This window comes from Rhinolophus hipposideros (assembly GCF_964194185.1).
Source record: "Rhinolophus hipposideros genome assembly, chromosome: 19".
Lineage (NCBI taxonomy): Eukaryota > Metazoa > Chordata > Mammalia > Chiroptera > Rhinolophidae > Rhinolophus > Rhinolophus hipposideros.
Genome location: NC_138065.1, coordinates 19529775 through 19546005, shown reverse-complemented (window position 1 = coordinate 19546005; position 16231 = coordinate 19529775). Strand labels below are relative to the sequence as shown.

The 16231-nt window shown below is 38.1% G+C and overlaps 1 protein-coding gene across 2 annotated transcripts in view; it reads left to right on the top strand.

Annotated features, from left to right (window-relative positions):
* The first annotated feature begins 789 nt into the window (after positions 1-789).
* Positions 790-16231, top strand: part of SLC30A7 (solute carrier family 30 member 7) — a 67036-nt gene continuing 51594 nt past the window's right edge. For both annotated transcript variants that reach the window (XR_013991695.1, XM_081025561.1), the window contains exons 1-3: positions 790-1041; positions 1250-1351; positions 15817-15930. Coding sequence is in view for 1 of the 2 variants with exons in the window: in XM_081025561.1 (XP_080881687.1) it covers positions 962-1041; positions 1250-1351; positions 15817-15930 (296 nt within the window). In the remaining variant the exon portion in view is untranslated. The remainder of the gene's footprint in view (positions 1042-1249; positions 1352-15816; positions 15931-16231) is intronic.

Below are 16231 nucleotides of genomic sequence, written 5' to 3'. Positions count from 1 at the left end.
GGGACAGGCCCACCGGCTCGGTTCCTGAGCTCCGCACGCCCGGTGACCCACCACCAGTTCGCTTGTCCTGCACTTAAAACGGGCTGGGAGAGTCTGACAGGAATTAACAGCCGCGACTGCGATCCCGGGGGCGACCTGTGTACGCACTCGAGTTTTGGGGTATCAGCGGATTGAGATTATGGGGGGAGCAATGTATTCATATTGACCAAACCTCCATTCAAACGCGGCCCCTGCGGAGCTCCCTTTAAGGGACTTCAACACTCCTTAGAAAGAGATCTATTGATTGCTTCCGGCGTGGCAGTATTTGGTCAGACGCTGTTTTCGGGGACCGGGTCGGGTGGGTCACTAAAATTGGGGTGCCCAGAGTTCACCCTCCAAAACTATCACTCGCGCTTCCAGAGGAATGGCGGCAAGAAAACACTTCGTTGCCTAGATTCTTAGGCTTTGCTACCTAATACACTGGGATTCAACACTAATGGGGGAAATGGCGAAAGGGCAGATTCTAGGAGCCGGCGCATCCGGGAACGTCTGTGGTAGGCGGTCAGGGTGGGCGTGAGCGGGCGCTCAACCTCCCAGCACCCAGCCCGCCGGTCCCATCTCAGGATTTTCTTCCGGCTTCCAGGTGGTGGACTCCACCCCAGGTTGGCCCCTCATACCACCTAGTACCAGTGTCTGCTACTGCGTTCGGCCCTTCGGGACCGCGGCGCCGCACCCATCCCGCCCGGCCATAAGCCCCGCCCACCACGCAGGTCCTTCCCCTTTTCTAGTCCCAGGACGCGTTGCGCGGCCGGGCCGGAAGTCGGCGAGTTCCCGGGCGAGTGTCTGTGTCTGTGTCTCGAAGCGGCACGCGGCCCGGGATTAGCACTGGGGATTCCGTCTGAGGCGTCGCCACTGTCACTGCCATCACCCGCGGAGCCACTTCTAGAGGGGAGTAGACCCGGCCCTTCGCCGGGCATTGAAGATGTTGCCCCTGTCCATCAAGGACGATGAATACAAACCACCCAAGTTCAATCTGTTCGGCAAGATCTCGGGCTGGTTTAGGTGCGGGGTGCTGTGTTTGCGGGAAGTGGGTGTCTGGCAGAAGGGGAGAAGGCCCAGACCTGAGAATGGCCCGAGGTCCAGGAAGGGCGCGTCAGGGATACCCTCACTTGTGAGGGAAGGAGCGTGTGGACTGGGAGGGTCTTGAAATCGTCCGGGTCCCGGCACCTCTTTGACCCTCCGGACTCTTCCCCGCTTGTGTTATGCCCAGGTCTATCCTGTCGGACAAGACGTCTCGGAACCTGTTTTTCTTCCTGTGCCTGAACCTCTCTTTCGCTTTTGTTGAACTACTCTACGGCATCTGGAGCAACTGGTAACCAAAGGGGAAAAGGGTTGGGGCGGAAGCCGGGGTGGGGGAGACCAAGCACTGTTTGCTTAGTGCCACGTAGCTCCTCACCGGGAGGTTCTTTTCTTTAACACCACTCTGCTGCTGAGCTGCTTTTTCATATCCATACCAATCTGGCATGACTACATTTAAGATTCGGGGCCCATCACGTGCTGCAGTTCTTAAGATTTGGGTCCCCGCCACCTTCACCCGCCCCCACTCTGTCAAACAAGAGTGACAAGTCCCCTCCTCATTTTGGCAGATGGGGAGCATCTTTCCTGTCTTAAGTACACGCCTTAGCTTTGCCCACTTTCTTGAAACTGGGAGAAACCCGTTCCTTGCCTCTCCATGGAGGGAGTGTCCTTGCCTTTCTTTGGCGGGGAGTGACATTTGGATTTCACCCTTAAGATTCTGAGAGGGAATATCTGAGATGTTCTACTGAGTTGGTCATTAAGTCTTGGAATGGGGAAGAGGATTGTAAAGAAGATATCTGGAAAAACATGTGTCATTCTCTTTCTAATTTTTTTATGCTGAAACTGTCTCTATTTTCCTCTGGTAGTCACCGCAATAGAAAATCCCATATAGTTTTCTAAAAGCTAATCTAAATAGATAATCTTGAGTTGATGGTTTTTGGTGTCACCTTTATTTTTGTTGTTGGTTTTTTTAACTGCTTTGGGAAGAGGTAAATACAGTTTAACTGTGGAAATGAAATACTATTATCTAGATATTTGTTGTTGGATAACTTAAGGTCATAAAATTGTTCGGCCAACAGTAAGGTCATCACATTTCTAGTTATACTGATTCATATTCAGTCTCATCCATTTGAGTATCTGATGAAAGCCAATACTCAAAATTTTATAAAAAAAATCTTACGGGTGCTCTTGGGTTCCTTGAAATAGCTCTTGAACCCCAGATTAAGAACCCATGTCATCTATGCTTTGTTTTCTGTTAGTTAAGTAGACTTAGTCTCTGTCCTTTAAGATTTATTTTCAGAGACACTTGCTGTCTTTGATCATTTTCTCTATTGAAATTGAACAATGACATTAGATAATATCTCCAGTTTTTGTGACATGTATACTTTTTTATGAAAAAGTAGACATCTTTTCAATTCGAACATGAATTCAATTTTGTCAAGAATACACAAAATCATGAAGATTATTGATTTAGTGACCACTTGGGTATAAAAGGCATATTGAAACATAATCACATCTCAATATACTGGGGGTGCCAAAAAAAACCAAAAAAATGTATACAAGTGGATACTTTGGTCAACGTTGCTCAAGTAGTAGTACATCATAATCAGAAGTGTCTGGACCATTTTGAACACCTCTTGTACGTGGCAGAAGTCAAACGTGACTTGTATTCATCTTTTGTTATCAGTATATATTGAGTATTACAATTTTAATACAGCTTTCTTTCTTAAAATGTGCATACATTTTGTTTTTTGGCACCCTCTGTATGTAATAACCATTTTGAATCTTCTGGGAATCAGATATATGTATCCTGTAATGGTAATACCCTTCAATGTATTGTACATGTTAAAAGCACTACACAGTTGACCCATGAACTACGTGAGTTTACATGGGTCCACTTCTATGTGGATCTTTTCCAATAAATACATACAGTCCTATACCTGTATTGTTTCTTCCTTATGATTTTCTGATTTTCTTAATAACATTTTCTTTTCTCCAGTTTACTTTATTGTAAGAATATACCATATAATACATATGACATACAGAATATGTGTTAATCAACTCTTTGTGTTATTGGTAAGTCTTCTTACAGGCTATTAGTAGTTAAGTTTTTGTGGAGTCAAAAGTTATACTCAGATTTTCAACTGCATGGAGCATTGTTCAAAGGTCAACTCTGTTGTTCAAGGGTCAAATCTTGCCTTATATTGGAATAATGATTTATTATAAGTATATAATATTTATATGTTTTACATTTTGCTCTTTCTGTATCATACCATATTGTGGCATGTGTGCTGACAGTATCAAGACTGTATCTTGGTTTGTATATGTACAGTTTTGCTATAGTTACTTTATATTACAATACGTTACATTTCACTATGGCCTATCATTGCATAAATTACTGTGTGAGCTATCTTGTTCGAGGAATTCATATTTGACATGCCTAAACTACCTCTTTGATGGAAAGTTAGGTATATAGTAATTGTTTTGGTCTGTAGAGATCTGTTGAAGAAATTATTAAAACCACTGATTTCCAAGCCATTGTCAGTATTCATCAGTACAGAAGGGAAACATCAGTGGTACGTGACTTGTTCTTCTGTGGCTTGTTCTTCTGTCCTTGGGCTTTCTTCTGCAGTTTATTCTCTGATTGTATTGTGATATCTTCCAGATTTGAAATCTATCTCTGAACCAGTGTCTGTTATACCTAGCTGGGTGGATTGGGAATACAAATATGTTCCTGTTAAAGCTTTGGCAGCTTTAGAACTGGCTTGGGCCTTTTCATAATCTGGCTTTCTTTGTTTTTAGACACCATAATTTTTAGTTCCCTTTGTTGACTGATCAGCAGTTTGTTTAGATGACTGGATTACCTCTGTTCTTGAGGGTTCAATTAGATTTCAAGTTCCTTGAGTAAATTTCTCACAAAAACTTAATTTCTTTGTGATAGTTATTTCTTTGTTCATTTTCATTCTGTAAAAATTAAGTTTCAAGATGTTATGAACATGAAATGTCAAGAAATTTTTTCTATTGTGGGATTAAAAGATTTATAAAACAGTCTATCTTCACAAATAAAATAAACGTTCTTAGATACAGTTAATGCAATCGTAACAAATGTTAAATAGTTCTGGTTCTTGTTCAGAGCCCCAGTTTTTTTTTTTTAATTAATTTTATTGGGGTGACAATTGTTAGTAAATTTACATAGATTTCAGGTGTACAATTCTGTATTACATCGTCTATAAATCCCATTGTGTGTTCACCACCCAGAGTCAGTTCTCCTTCCATCACCATATATTTGATCCCCTTTACCCTCATCACCCACCCCCCACCCCCTTACCCTCTGGTAACCACTAAATTACTGTCTGTGTCTATGAGTTTTTGTTTCTCATTTGTTTGTCTTGTTCTTTTTGGTTTATATACCACATATCAGTGAAATCATAGGGTTCTCTGCTTTTTCTGTCTGACTTGTTTCACTTAGCATTATTCTCTCGAGATCCATCCATGTTGTCACAAATGTTCCTATGTCATCTTTCCTTAACGCCGAATAGTATTCCATTGTGTATATATACCACAACTTCTTTATCCATTCATCTATCGAAGGACATTTTGGTTGTTTCCATGTCTTGGCCACCGTAAACAAAGCTGCAATGAACATTGGCGTACACGTGTCTCTATAGAGAAATGCTTTTATATTTTTGGGGTAGATACCCAGGAGAGCGATTGCTGGGTCATATGGTAATTCTATTCGTAATTTCTTGAGGAACCTCCACACTGCCTTCCATAGCGAGAGCCCCAGTTTTAAAGGAAGAATTTATAGTTGATTTATATTTTTAATGGTGAGAACCTATCAGTGGAAGAATAGCTAAGCTCTTTGTGTATTTTTCCCCCATTAAATGTCCATTGCCTTTCACCTTTTCACCAAAATGTAAGCTTTATTAAAATAGGGGTTTTCTCTCATATTCAGGCATCGTATTATATGGTACATAATATACTTAATACATATTTGCTGAATGAAGAATAAAGGAATAATGTATGAATTAATCTATGTACACTGTTCTGTTTTTTGTTGGCTTGCTTGGTTTTTCTTTTCACTCCTTTGTTTTACCTTGGATAATTTCTTTTGATATAACTGATTCTTTCTCTTTCCTGTTCACTCAGAAGCCCATATATGTTATTCTTTATCTTCAATATTAATGATTTTTATTTATTTTTGATTATTAGTTTCAGATGTGTAAAGCAGCATCATGATTAGCCATTTACACACCTCACAAAGTGATAACCGTAACAGGTCTACTACCCATCTGACACCATACATAGCTATTAGAACACCGTTGACTATATTTCCTATGCTGTATTTTACATCTAGTCTTTGTATATGCATTTTTAATTGTAGTTGACATTAATATTATTTTATATTAGTTTCAGGTGTACAATGCAGTGGTTAACCATCTATATAATTTATGAAGTTACCCTTTGATAAGTCTAGTACCCATCTGACACCATACCTAGTTTTTACATTATCGACTAAATTTCCCATATTGTATTTCACATCCCCGTAACTATCTTGTGACTACCAATTTATACTTCCTAATCCCTTCACCTTTCTCACCCATCCCCCCAACCCTCTCCCATCTAGCAACCATCAGTTTGTCCTCTGTAGCTATACCTATTTGTTTTGTTTGCTCATTTATTCTGTTCTTTAAATTCTACATATAATTGAGATTATATGGTGTTTGTCTTTCTCTGTCTGACTTATTTCACTTAGCATAATATCCTCCAGGTCCATCCATGTTGTTGCAAATGGTAAGATTTCATTCTTTTTTGTGGCAGAGTAATTAATACTCCGCTGTATAAATGAACCACAATTTATCCAATCATCTATTGATGGGCATTTCAGTTGTTTCATATTTTGCCTATTGTGAATAGTGCTGTAGTAAACCTAAGTGTTCATATATTTTTTTTTGAGTTAGGGTTTTGGATTTCTTTGGATAAATACTGGGGGGAATTGCTGGGTCATAAGATAGCTCTATTTTTAATTTTTTGAGGAACCTCCATACTGTTTTCCTTAGTGGCTGCACCAGTTTGCAATCCCACCAACAGTGCACAAGGGTTCCCTTTTCTCCACATCCTCGCTAACACTTGTTGTTTGTTGATTTATTAATGATAGCCATTCTGACAGTAGTGAAGTGATATCTCAGTGTGGTTTTTATTTGCATTTCTCTGATGATTAGGGATGTTGAGCATCTTTTCATAGGTCTATTGGCCATGTGTATATCCTCTTCCGAGAAATGGCTCTTCGTGTCCTCTGCCCATTTTTAAATTGGATTGTTTTTTTGGTGTTGAGTTGTGTGAGTTTTTTTTTTAAATAAATTTTGGATATTAACCCCTTATTGGATGTATCATTGGCAAATATCTTCTCCCACTCAGTAGGATGTCTTTTTGTTTTGTTGATGGTTTCTTTTGCTGTGAAAAAACATTTTAGTTTGATGTAGTCCTATTTATTTTTAATTTTGTTACCCTTGCCCGAGGAGATGTATCAGTAAAAATATTACTAAGAGTGATGTTTGAGAGTTTACTTTCTATATTTTCTAATAGGAGTTTTGTGGTTTTGGGTCTTACATTTAAGTCTTTAATCCATTTTGAGTTTATTCTTGTATATGGCATAAGAAGATGGTCCAATTTCATTCTTTTGCATGTATCTGTCCAATTTTCCCAGCACTGTTTATTAAATAGACTGTCTTTACCCCAATGTAAATTCTTGCATCCTTTGTTGTAGATTAAATAACCATATAGGCATAGATTTATTTCTGGGCTCTCTCTCTGTTCCATTGACCCATGTGTCTGTTTTTATGCCAATACCATGCTGTTTTGATTACTGTGGACTTGTAGTATAATTTGATGTCAGGTAGTGTGATACCTCCACTTTTGTTCTTTTTTTTTCAGGATTGTTCTTTTTTTTTTCAGGATTGCTATTCAGGGTCTTTTATGAAAGAAAATTATGAAAGGAAATTATGAAATTATTTCAAATTATGAAATTATTTTCAAATTATGAAATTGTGAAAGGAAATTATGAAAATTTCCGTATAAATTTTAGGATTATGTTTCAATTCTGTGAAAAATGTCATTGGTATTTTGATAAGGATTGCATTGAATCTATAGATTGTTTTGGGTAGTATGGACATTTTAACTGTATTAATTCTTCCTATTTATGAGCATAGTATGTTTCCTTTTATTTGTGTCTTCTTTAATTTCTCTCTTCAATGTCTTATAATTTTCTGAGTGCAGGTCTTTTACTTCCTTGGTTAAATTTATTCCTAAGTATTTGTTGTTTTTAATGCAGTTATAAATGGGATTGTTTTCTTAATTTCTATTCCTGATATTCATTATTGGTGTATAAAAATGCAACTGATTTCTGAATATTTTGTATCCCACTACTTTTCTAAATTCATTTATCAGTTCTAATAGTTTTTTTGGTGGAATCCTTGGAATTCTCTCTATATAGTATCATGTCATCTGCAAATAATGACAGTTTTACTTCTTCCTTTCCCATTTGCATGCCTTTTATTTCTTGTCTGATTGCTGTGGCTAGTTCTTCCGGATTGTAGTGAATAACAGTGGTGAAAGAGGGGATCCTTGTCTTGCTCCTGATCTTAAGGAGAACACTTTTAGCTTTTCCCCATCAGATATGATGTTAGCTGTGGGTTTGTCATATATGGCATTTATTATGTTGAGATATGTTTCCTCTATTCCCACTTCGCTGAGTGTTTTTATCATAAATGGATGCTGAATTTTTTCAAATGGGTTTCCTACATCTACTGATATGACCACATGATTTTTTTTAAATTTTGTTTTTTAATATTTTTATTAAAAATATAGCTGACATTCAATATGATATTAGTTTCAGGGGTACACCATAGTTACTCAACATTTATACACATAAAGAAGTGATCACCATGATTAAGTCCAGCACCCATGTGATACCATTCTATACTATCACAATATTAATGAGTATATTCCTTATGCTGTATATTACAACCCCATGACTTATTGGTTTTATACCTAGAAATTCCCCTTCACCTTCCCCCCCTTTTTACATTTTTCAATACAGTTGATATTCAATATTATTTATGTTAATTTCATGTTACAGTGTAGTGGTTAGACATTTATATACTTTAAGAAGTGATCCCCCTCTCTAGTCCAGTACCCACCTGGCACTAAACATAGTTATTGCCATATCATTGAGTATATTCCTTATGCTTTACTTTACATCCTAATGACTGTTTTGTAACTACCAATTTGTATTTCTTGATCCCTTCATGTTTTTAACCCTGTTTCCCAACCTCTTCCCATCTATCATCCCAACAAATCTAGTACCCAGCTGACACCACACATAGTTGTTACAATATTATTGACTATATGTCTCGTGCCTTTTCCTATATCCCCATGACTACTTTGTAACAACCAATTTGTACTTCTTAATCCCTTCCCGTTTTTCACCCACAAGCTCAACTCCCCCCTTTCATCTGGCAACCATCAAAATGTCTTCAGTATCTGAGTCTATTTCTCTTTTGTTTGTTTATTTGGTCCTTTAGATTCCACATATAAGTGAAATCACAGTACATCTGTCTGTCTTTCTCTGTCTCGTACTCTGCTCAACACGATACCCTCCAGGTTGTTCCATGCTGCCACAGATGGCAAGAACCTATTTCCTTCTATGGCCAAGCAATATTCCATTCTATATATGTACCTCCTCCTCTTTATCCATTCCTCCATCAACAGACACCCAGACTGCCTCTACGTCTTGGCCATTGTAAGCAATGCTGCCGTGAACATGGATGCACACATCCCCTCAAAGTAGCGTTTTGGGTTTCTTCAGATTAATACCCAGAAGAGGGATTGCTGGGTTTTTCTTTTCTTTTGTAATAGCCTTTGTTTTAAAGTCTGTTTTGTCTGGTATAAATATTGCTACCCCAGCTTTTTTCTTATTGTTTTGTTTCTATTTTCTGAAATGTCTTTTTCCATCCCTTTCAGTCTGTGTATGTCTTTCAATCTGAAGTGAGTCTCTTATAGGCAGCATATGTAAGGATTTTGTTTTCTTGTCCATTCAGCCCTTCTGTGTTTTTTGATTGTAGCATTTAATCTATTTACATTGAAAGTAATTGTTGATAGGTACGTAGCTATTGCCATTTTATTATTAACAATTTTGATCTTTTTCCCCCCCCTGTCTTAAAGAAGTCCCTCTAACATTCCTTGTAATACTGGTTTGATAATGATGAATACCATTAGCTTTTTCTTGTCTGGGAAGCTCTTTGTCCTTCGATTTTAAATGTTAGGATTGATGGGTAGAGTAGTGTTGGTTGTAGTAGGTTCTTGCTTTTCATAATTTTGAATATTTCGTGCCAGTCCTTTCTGGCCTGCAAAGTTTCTATTGAAAAATCAGAAATTGACAATCTTATGGGAGCTCCCTTATAAGTTACTAGTTGTCTTTCTGTTGCTGCTTCTAGTATTCTCTTTTTGTCTTTAACCTTTGCCATTTTAATTATAATGTGTCGTGGTGTGGCCCTGTTTGGATTCATCTTGTTTGGGAGTCTCTGCACTTCCTGGGCTTGTATATGTATTTCCTTTGCCAGGTTAGGAAAGTTTTCAGTCATTATTTCTTCAAATGGGTTCTCCATCCCTTGTTTTCTCTCTTCTTCTGGTATCCCTATAATACAAATGTTGTTGTGCTTCATGTTGTCCTAGAGGTCTGTAAACTCCTCTTTTTCAAAAATTCTTTTTCCTTTTGCTATTTTTATTAGGAGTTTTATGCTGCCTTGTCTTTATAATCACTCATTCGATACTCTGATTCTTCTAGTCTGCTGGTGATTCCTCTAGTGCATTCTTCATTTCAGTTATTGTATTTTTCCCTTCTAACTAGTCCATTTTTATGATTTCTGTTCTTTGATGAAGTTCTCACTAATTTCCTTGAGCATTCTGATAACCTTTGTTTTGAACTCTATGAGGTGTGACAGTTGTTAAGTTTGCAAACTCATCCTAGAAAAAGTGCTACATACCTCTTTGCTGAATATCACTATGGTCACCTTTGAAATGCTCCTCTTGGAAAGCTATGCACTGATGCCAGTGTTTAGTCCACCCTTCAAAGCAATTTTGGAACTCTTTTTCTGGAATGGCCATCAGAGCTGTTGTTGTATTACCCTTGATGTCCTGAATGTCATCAAAATGTCTTCCTTTTCAATATTTCCTTTATCTTCAGATAAAGAAGGAAGTCATTGGGGGCCAGATCAGGTGAGTAGGGATGGTGTTCCAATACAGTTATTTGTTCATTGGCTAAAAACTCCCTCACAGACAGTGCCGTGGGAGCTGGTGCATTGTCATGATGCAAGAACCATGAATTGTTGGTGAAAAGTTCAGGTCGTCTAACTTTTTCACGCAGCCTTTTCAACACTTCCAAATAGTAAACTTGGTTAACTGTCCAGTTGGTACAAATTCATAATAATTCCTCTGATATCGGAAAAGGTTAGCATCGTTGCAACAAGTTCTTGAACTTAATTGTCAAACCACGTATATCTGGTAGGTTGCTTGCCTCCTTTTCGTTTAATTCTTTTTCCGGAGTTTTCTCCTGGTCTTTCATTTGGGACATAGTTCTTTGTTTCCTCATTTTGTCTGCCTCTGTTTGTTTCTGTGTATTAGGTAGGTCTGCTATGTCTACTAGTCTTGCCCAGGAGACCTTATGTAGTCGGTGCTCTGGCACAGTCTACCTGGTCGCCTGTCCAGGTACTCCAGGAGTGTCTGTCGTGTGGGTTTTGTGTGCCCTCCTGTTATAGTTGAGCCTTGATTGCTATTGCAATGCCAGTGGGTGAGATTGACCCCATTCTGACTGGCTGTGGGGTTATGCCCACAACAACTTATGGGCTGCTGTGCAGGGGGCTTACCGCCCTGAGTGGGATTTGCGCCAGTGGTCTTTGGTTCCTATGGAAATAGCCTTTTGCGTGTGTTGCTTGTGGGCCTAATGGTGGTGCCTTGCTGTGGTCTGAAAGCAACCTCCATGTATGTTGGTTTTGGTGCCTCTTGGGAGGGGCTCTGGTGCAGGCCCAGGTCAGCCACTGCCTGTGACTGGCTGGGGACTACCTGTTAGGAGCTATAAAGCGATCCATAGTTGTTGTAGCCCTTTTTGAATTTTCACCTGTCTCTTTATATCCTTCTTCTTTATGTCTCTAGGTATAAAACTTCTGTTCAGCTAGACCTCAGATGGTTCTCCAGGTTGATTGTTCTATAATTTAGTTGTAATTTTAATTTGTTCATGGAAGGAAACATGCATAGTGTTTTTCTACTCCACCATCTTAAAACTAACTTCTGAGTTTTATTTTTCATTTTGTTTATGTGGTGTTGCACATTAATTGATTTGCAGATATTGAACCAACTTTTCATACATAGTGTACGATCTTTTAATGTATTGCTGAATTGGTTTGCTAATATTTTGAGGATTTTTGCATGTATGTTCATTAGGGATATCAGCATATAGTTTTCTTTTTCTCTCTTTTTTTTTTTTGTAGTGTCTTTGTGTGGTTTTGGAATCAGGGTAATGGTGTCCTTATAAATGGAGGTTGGGAGCCTTCTCTCCTCTGGATTTTTTGGAATAGTTTATGGAGAATAGGTGTTAATTCTATTTAGAATTTTGGTAACATTCACTTGCAAAACAATCTTTTCCAGGACTTGTGTTTGTTGGGAGCTTGTTGTTTACTGCTTGTTAGTAATTGGTCTCTTCAGATTTTCTTTTTTTTTCTTGATTAAGCTTTGGAAGATTGTATGCATCTAGGAATTTATCCATTTTTTCCAGATTGTCAAATTTTTTAATGTATAGTTGCTGATAGTATTTTCTTAAGATTTTTTAAATTTCTGTTGTGTTTATTGTCACTTTTTCCATTTATGATTTTACATATTTGTGTCCTCTTTTTCTTGATGAGTGTGTTGAAAGTTTGTCACTTTTGTTTATCTGTTCAAAAAACTAGCTCTTGATTTCATTGATCTTTTTTTTAGCCTCTATTTTGTTTATTTCCATTCTGATCTTTATTATTTCTTCTTTGTAGTCACTTTGGGCTTTGTTTGCTGTTCTTTTTCCAGTCCCCTTAGATGTAAAGTTATACTGTTTATTTGAGATTGTTCTTGTTTCTTGAGGTAGGTCTGCATTGCTATGAATTTTCCTTTTAGGACTGCTTTCACTGTGTCCCATAGATTTTGAATTGTATTTTCATTTTTGTTTGTCTCAAGGTATATTTTGATTTCTTCCTTGATGTCATTGTTGACCCATTCATAATTTAATAGCATGTTATTTAGTCTCCATGTGGTTGTCTGTTTTTCAGTATTTTTCTTGTAATTGACTTCTAGTTTCAAGTGTGTTCAGAGAAGACACTTGATATAATTTCAAGCTTTGTATAATTTCAGTCTTCTTAAATTAATTGAGACTTACTTTGTGGCCTAACATGTGGTCTACCTTAGAAAATGTTTCATGTGCACTTGAAAAGGATGGATATTCTGCTGCTTTGGGATGAAATGCTCTATAAATATCAATTAAATCAATCTGGTCTATGGTGTCATTTAAGGCAGCTGTTTCCGTGTTGATTTTCTGTCTGGAAGATCTGTCTATTGGTGTCAGTGGAGTGTTAAAGTCCCCTATTGTGGTTGTGTTACTGTTGATCTCTGTCTTTATGTTGGTCAATATTTGCTTTACATATTTAGGTTCTCCTGTGTTGGGTACATAAATGTTTACTAGGGTGATGTCCTCTTGTGGATTGATCCCTTTATTATTATGTAGTGTCTTTCTTTGTCTATGATTAAAGCCTTTGTTTTAAAGCCTATTTTGTCTGAGATAAATATTGCTACTCCAGTTCTTTTGTCGTTTCCATTTGCATGAAGTATCTTTTTATCCCTTTACTTTCAGTCTATGTGTGTCTTTTGATCTGAGGTGGGTCTCTTGTAGACAGCATATGCATGTCTTGTTTTCTTATCCATTCAGCTACCCTATGTCTTTTGATTGGAGTATTTAATCCATTTACATTTAAAGTGATTATCGATGGGTGTGTAGTTATTGCCATTTTATTATTCATATTTTTGTTCTTTCTTTGTTTTCTCCTCCTGCTTAAAGAAGTCCTTTTTAACTTTTCATGTAATACTTGGCTTGTTGGTAATGAATTCCTTTAGCTTGTGTGGGAAGCTCTTCATCTGTCCTTCAATTTTAAATGATAGCCTTGCTGAATACAGTAGTCTTGGTTGTAGGTTCTTGTTTTTTGTTTGTTTGTTTGTTTGTTTGTTTTTAAAAATTTTTATTGGGGAATATTGGGGAACAGTGTGATTCTCCAGGGCCCATCAGTTCCAAGTCATTGTCCTTCAATCTTGTTGTGGAGGACGGAGCTCAGCTCCAAGTCCAGTGGCTGTTTTCAATCTTTAGTTGCAGGGGGCACAGCCCACATGGGGATTGAACCAGCAACCTTGTTGTTGAGAGCTCACGCTCTAACCAACTGAACCACGGCTGTCCCCTGTAGGTCCTTGTTTTTAATCATTTTGATTCATCTCTGCCAGTCCTTTCTGGCCTGCAAAGTTTCTGTTGAGAAATCAGGTGACAATCTTATGGGAGCTCCCTTGTATGTCACTAGTTGTCTTTCTCTTGCTGCTTATAGTATTCTCTCTTTGTCTTTAACCTTTGCCATTTTAATTGTAATGTGTCTTGATGTGGGCCTGTTTGGGTTCTTGCTTGGGACTCTCTGTACTTCCTGAGCTTGTATGTCTTATTTCCTTTGTCAGATTAGGGAAATTTTCAGTCATAATTTCTTCAGGTTCTCGATCCCTTTCTTCTTCTGGTACTCCTATGATGTGAATGTTGTTAACTCTTGGTGTTGTCCAAAGGTCCCTTAAACTATCTTTGTTTTTTGTTTTTCTTTTTTTTTAAATTCTTTTTTCTTTTTGTTGTTCTGATTGGGTGTTTTCTGCTACCTTGTCTTCTAAATCGCTGATTCTATCCTCTGCTTCATCATCTGATCTGCTGTTGATATCTTCTAGTGTATTCTTCATTTCAGTTACTGTATTTTTTATTTCTGACTGGTTCTTTTTTATGGTGGTTATGTCCTTCTTTATGCTTGATATCTCTATTGAAATTCTCACTAAGTTCCTTAAGCATTTTTATAACCAGTGTTTTAAGCTCTGTCTCTGGTTGATTGGGTGCCTCCACTTCATTTAGTTCTTTCTCTGGAGGTTCCCCCTTTTTTTTAACTAGGACATATTTCTTTGTCTCCTCATTTTGTTGATTTTCTGTGTTTGCTTCTATGAATTAGGTAGATCTCCTATGTCTCTCAGTCTTTGCTGAGTGGCTTTATGTAGTATGTATCCCATGTGGTCCAATGGTGAAGTTTCCCTGATGTCCCGTGCATAGGTTCCAGGAATCCCTTGAGTGTGCTGTGTGTATTCTCCCCTTGTAGTTGAGCCTTGATTGCTTTTGGTGCATTCAGTGGGTGGGATTGATTCCCAAGCTAACTCACCATGAAGATTGGCTACATCCACAGTGTATGAGTTGGGTGTTGAGTCCTCAGGGGGATTTGCCCCCACTGTCTCTTGTGCTAGTTGAGACCATCCTTTGGGTGTGCCACTTGTGGGACTAACTAGGTAGTGCTCTGGTGTGATCTGAAGCCAGCCTCTGGGTGTGCTGTTTCTCTTGGGAGGGGCAGATTTAAAACAGGTTTTTATCATTTCCATTTGATTCTTGTGTAGTTTATATCTCTGTGGATAGTCCCTATTTGTTCATGAATTTTCTCCAGCTTTATATTGCGTTCTTTAACATTAATCATATTTGTTTTAAAGTCCTTACAATAGTCTAAGCACTGGGCTTTGTCTGGTTCTGCTTCTGTTGATTGCTTTAGCTCTTGACAACAAGTCTTATTTATTTCTTCTTGATCTTGTTATGTGTCTTAAAAATATTTATTAAGTGCTGGATCTTATATTTCAAAGAATAATGGAGACTGATATTAATGGTATTTATCCCCATAAATGTGGACACCTCTATTTTTGTCAGGCCATTAGTATGGGGTTTTGAACCTATCTGGTCAATAGTTGAGCTGGGTTTTGTGTTTTGTTATTGCTAGTTAATTTCAGCAAGCCACAGACTTCAGATTTTTCCAGTGGCCCCTACCACCTTGTGCTTAGCATGGGATTTGGAATACTGGAGGGTTTTTTTCAGTATTCTTACTCCACTCTCAGCTTTCAGCAAGCCTGGCACACCTGTGCCACAGGGTGTCTCTCTTGGTGGGCCTCTTTATCTCTCAGCAGTAGATTGCTATTGCCTTATACCTTAGTCAAGGCTTTGGTTGGTAGGGAGGGAGTATTTGGTTCTCCTGTTGCAGCCTTCGTATTATACAGACACTATACACCAGGGTGCCAGAGAGGGAATTATTAATGTTCCTGCACTTTCTCCCCATCCCCATAGCCTTGTATCAGTGTAAGATCCTGGGCCCAAGCTGGCATCAGCCTTGCCACCAGCAGCAGATGGTGTTGTTTCTCCCCCCTCTCAGTGGTAGCTGGGCTTTTCCCTGGGCAAGGGGTTTGAAGGTTTCTCTTTTAGACTTTTAAAAGTTATCCTTAGTATCTTTCTATATATTATATTTCATTGTTGTCTTTTTAGAAGATTAGTTCCTGATGAGCAGAGGCTGAATCTTTGAGGTTTAGAGAAGGATGCCTACTCTTTGATTATTATTCTCATATGCCAATGTGTTTATTCTTTTGCAGCTTAGGCTTGATTTCCGACTCTTTTCACATGTTTTTCGATAGCACTGCCATTTTGGCTGGACTGGCAGCATCTGTTATTTCAAAATGGAGAGATAATGATGCCTTCTCTTATGGGTAAGACTTTAAAAACCTTTTTATTGAAATATAAGAAATACAGAAAAATACATCAATCTCAAGCTCAGTGAATTTTCATAAATTGAACACACTTGTGGAACTTAAGCCCTTGAAACCCCGTCATTCTTCCTTGTTCCTTCCCACTCTCCTCAAGGGTATCCATTTTTCTAACTCCAGGGATTAGTTTTACCTATTTGTGAACATTTTATAATTGAAATCTATAATATATACTTCATGTGTGTGTGTCTAAGTTCTTTTGCTTAGAGGTAGGGCATCTTGATTTTACCAAAAAATTTTAGGT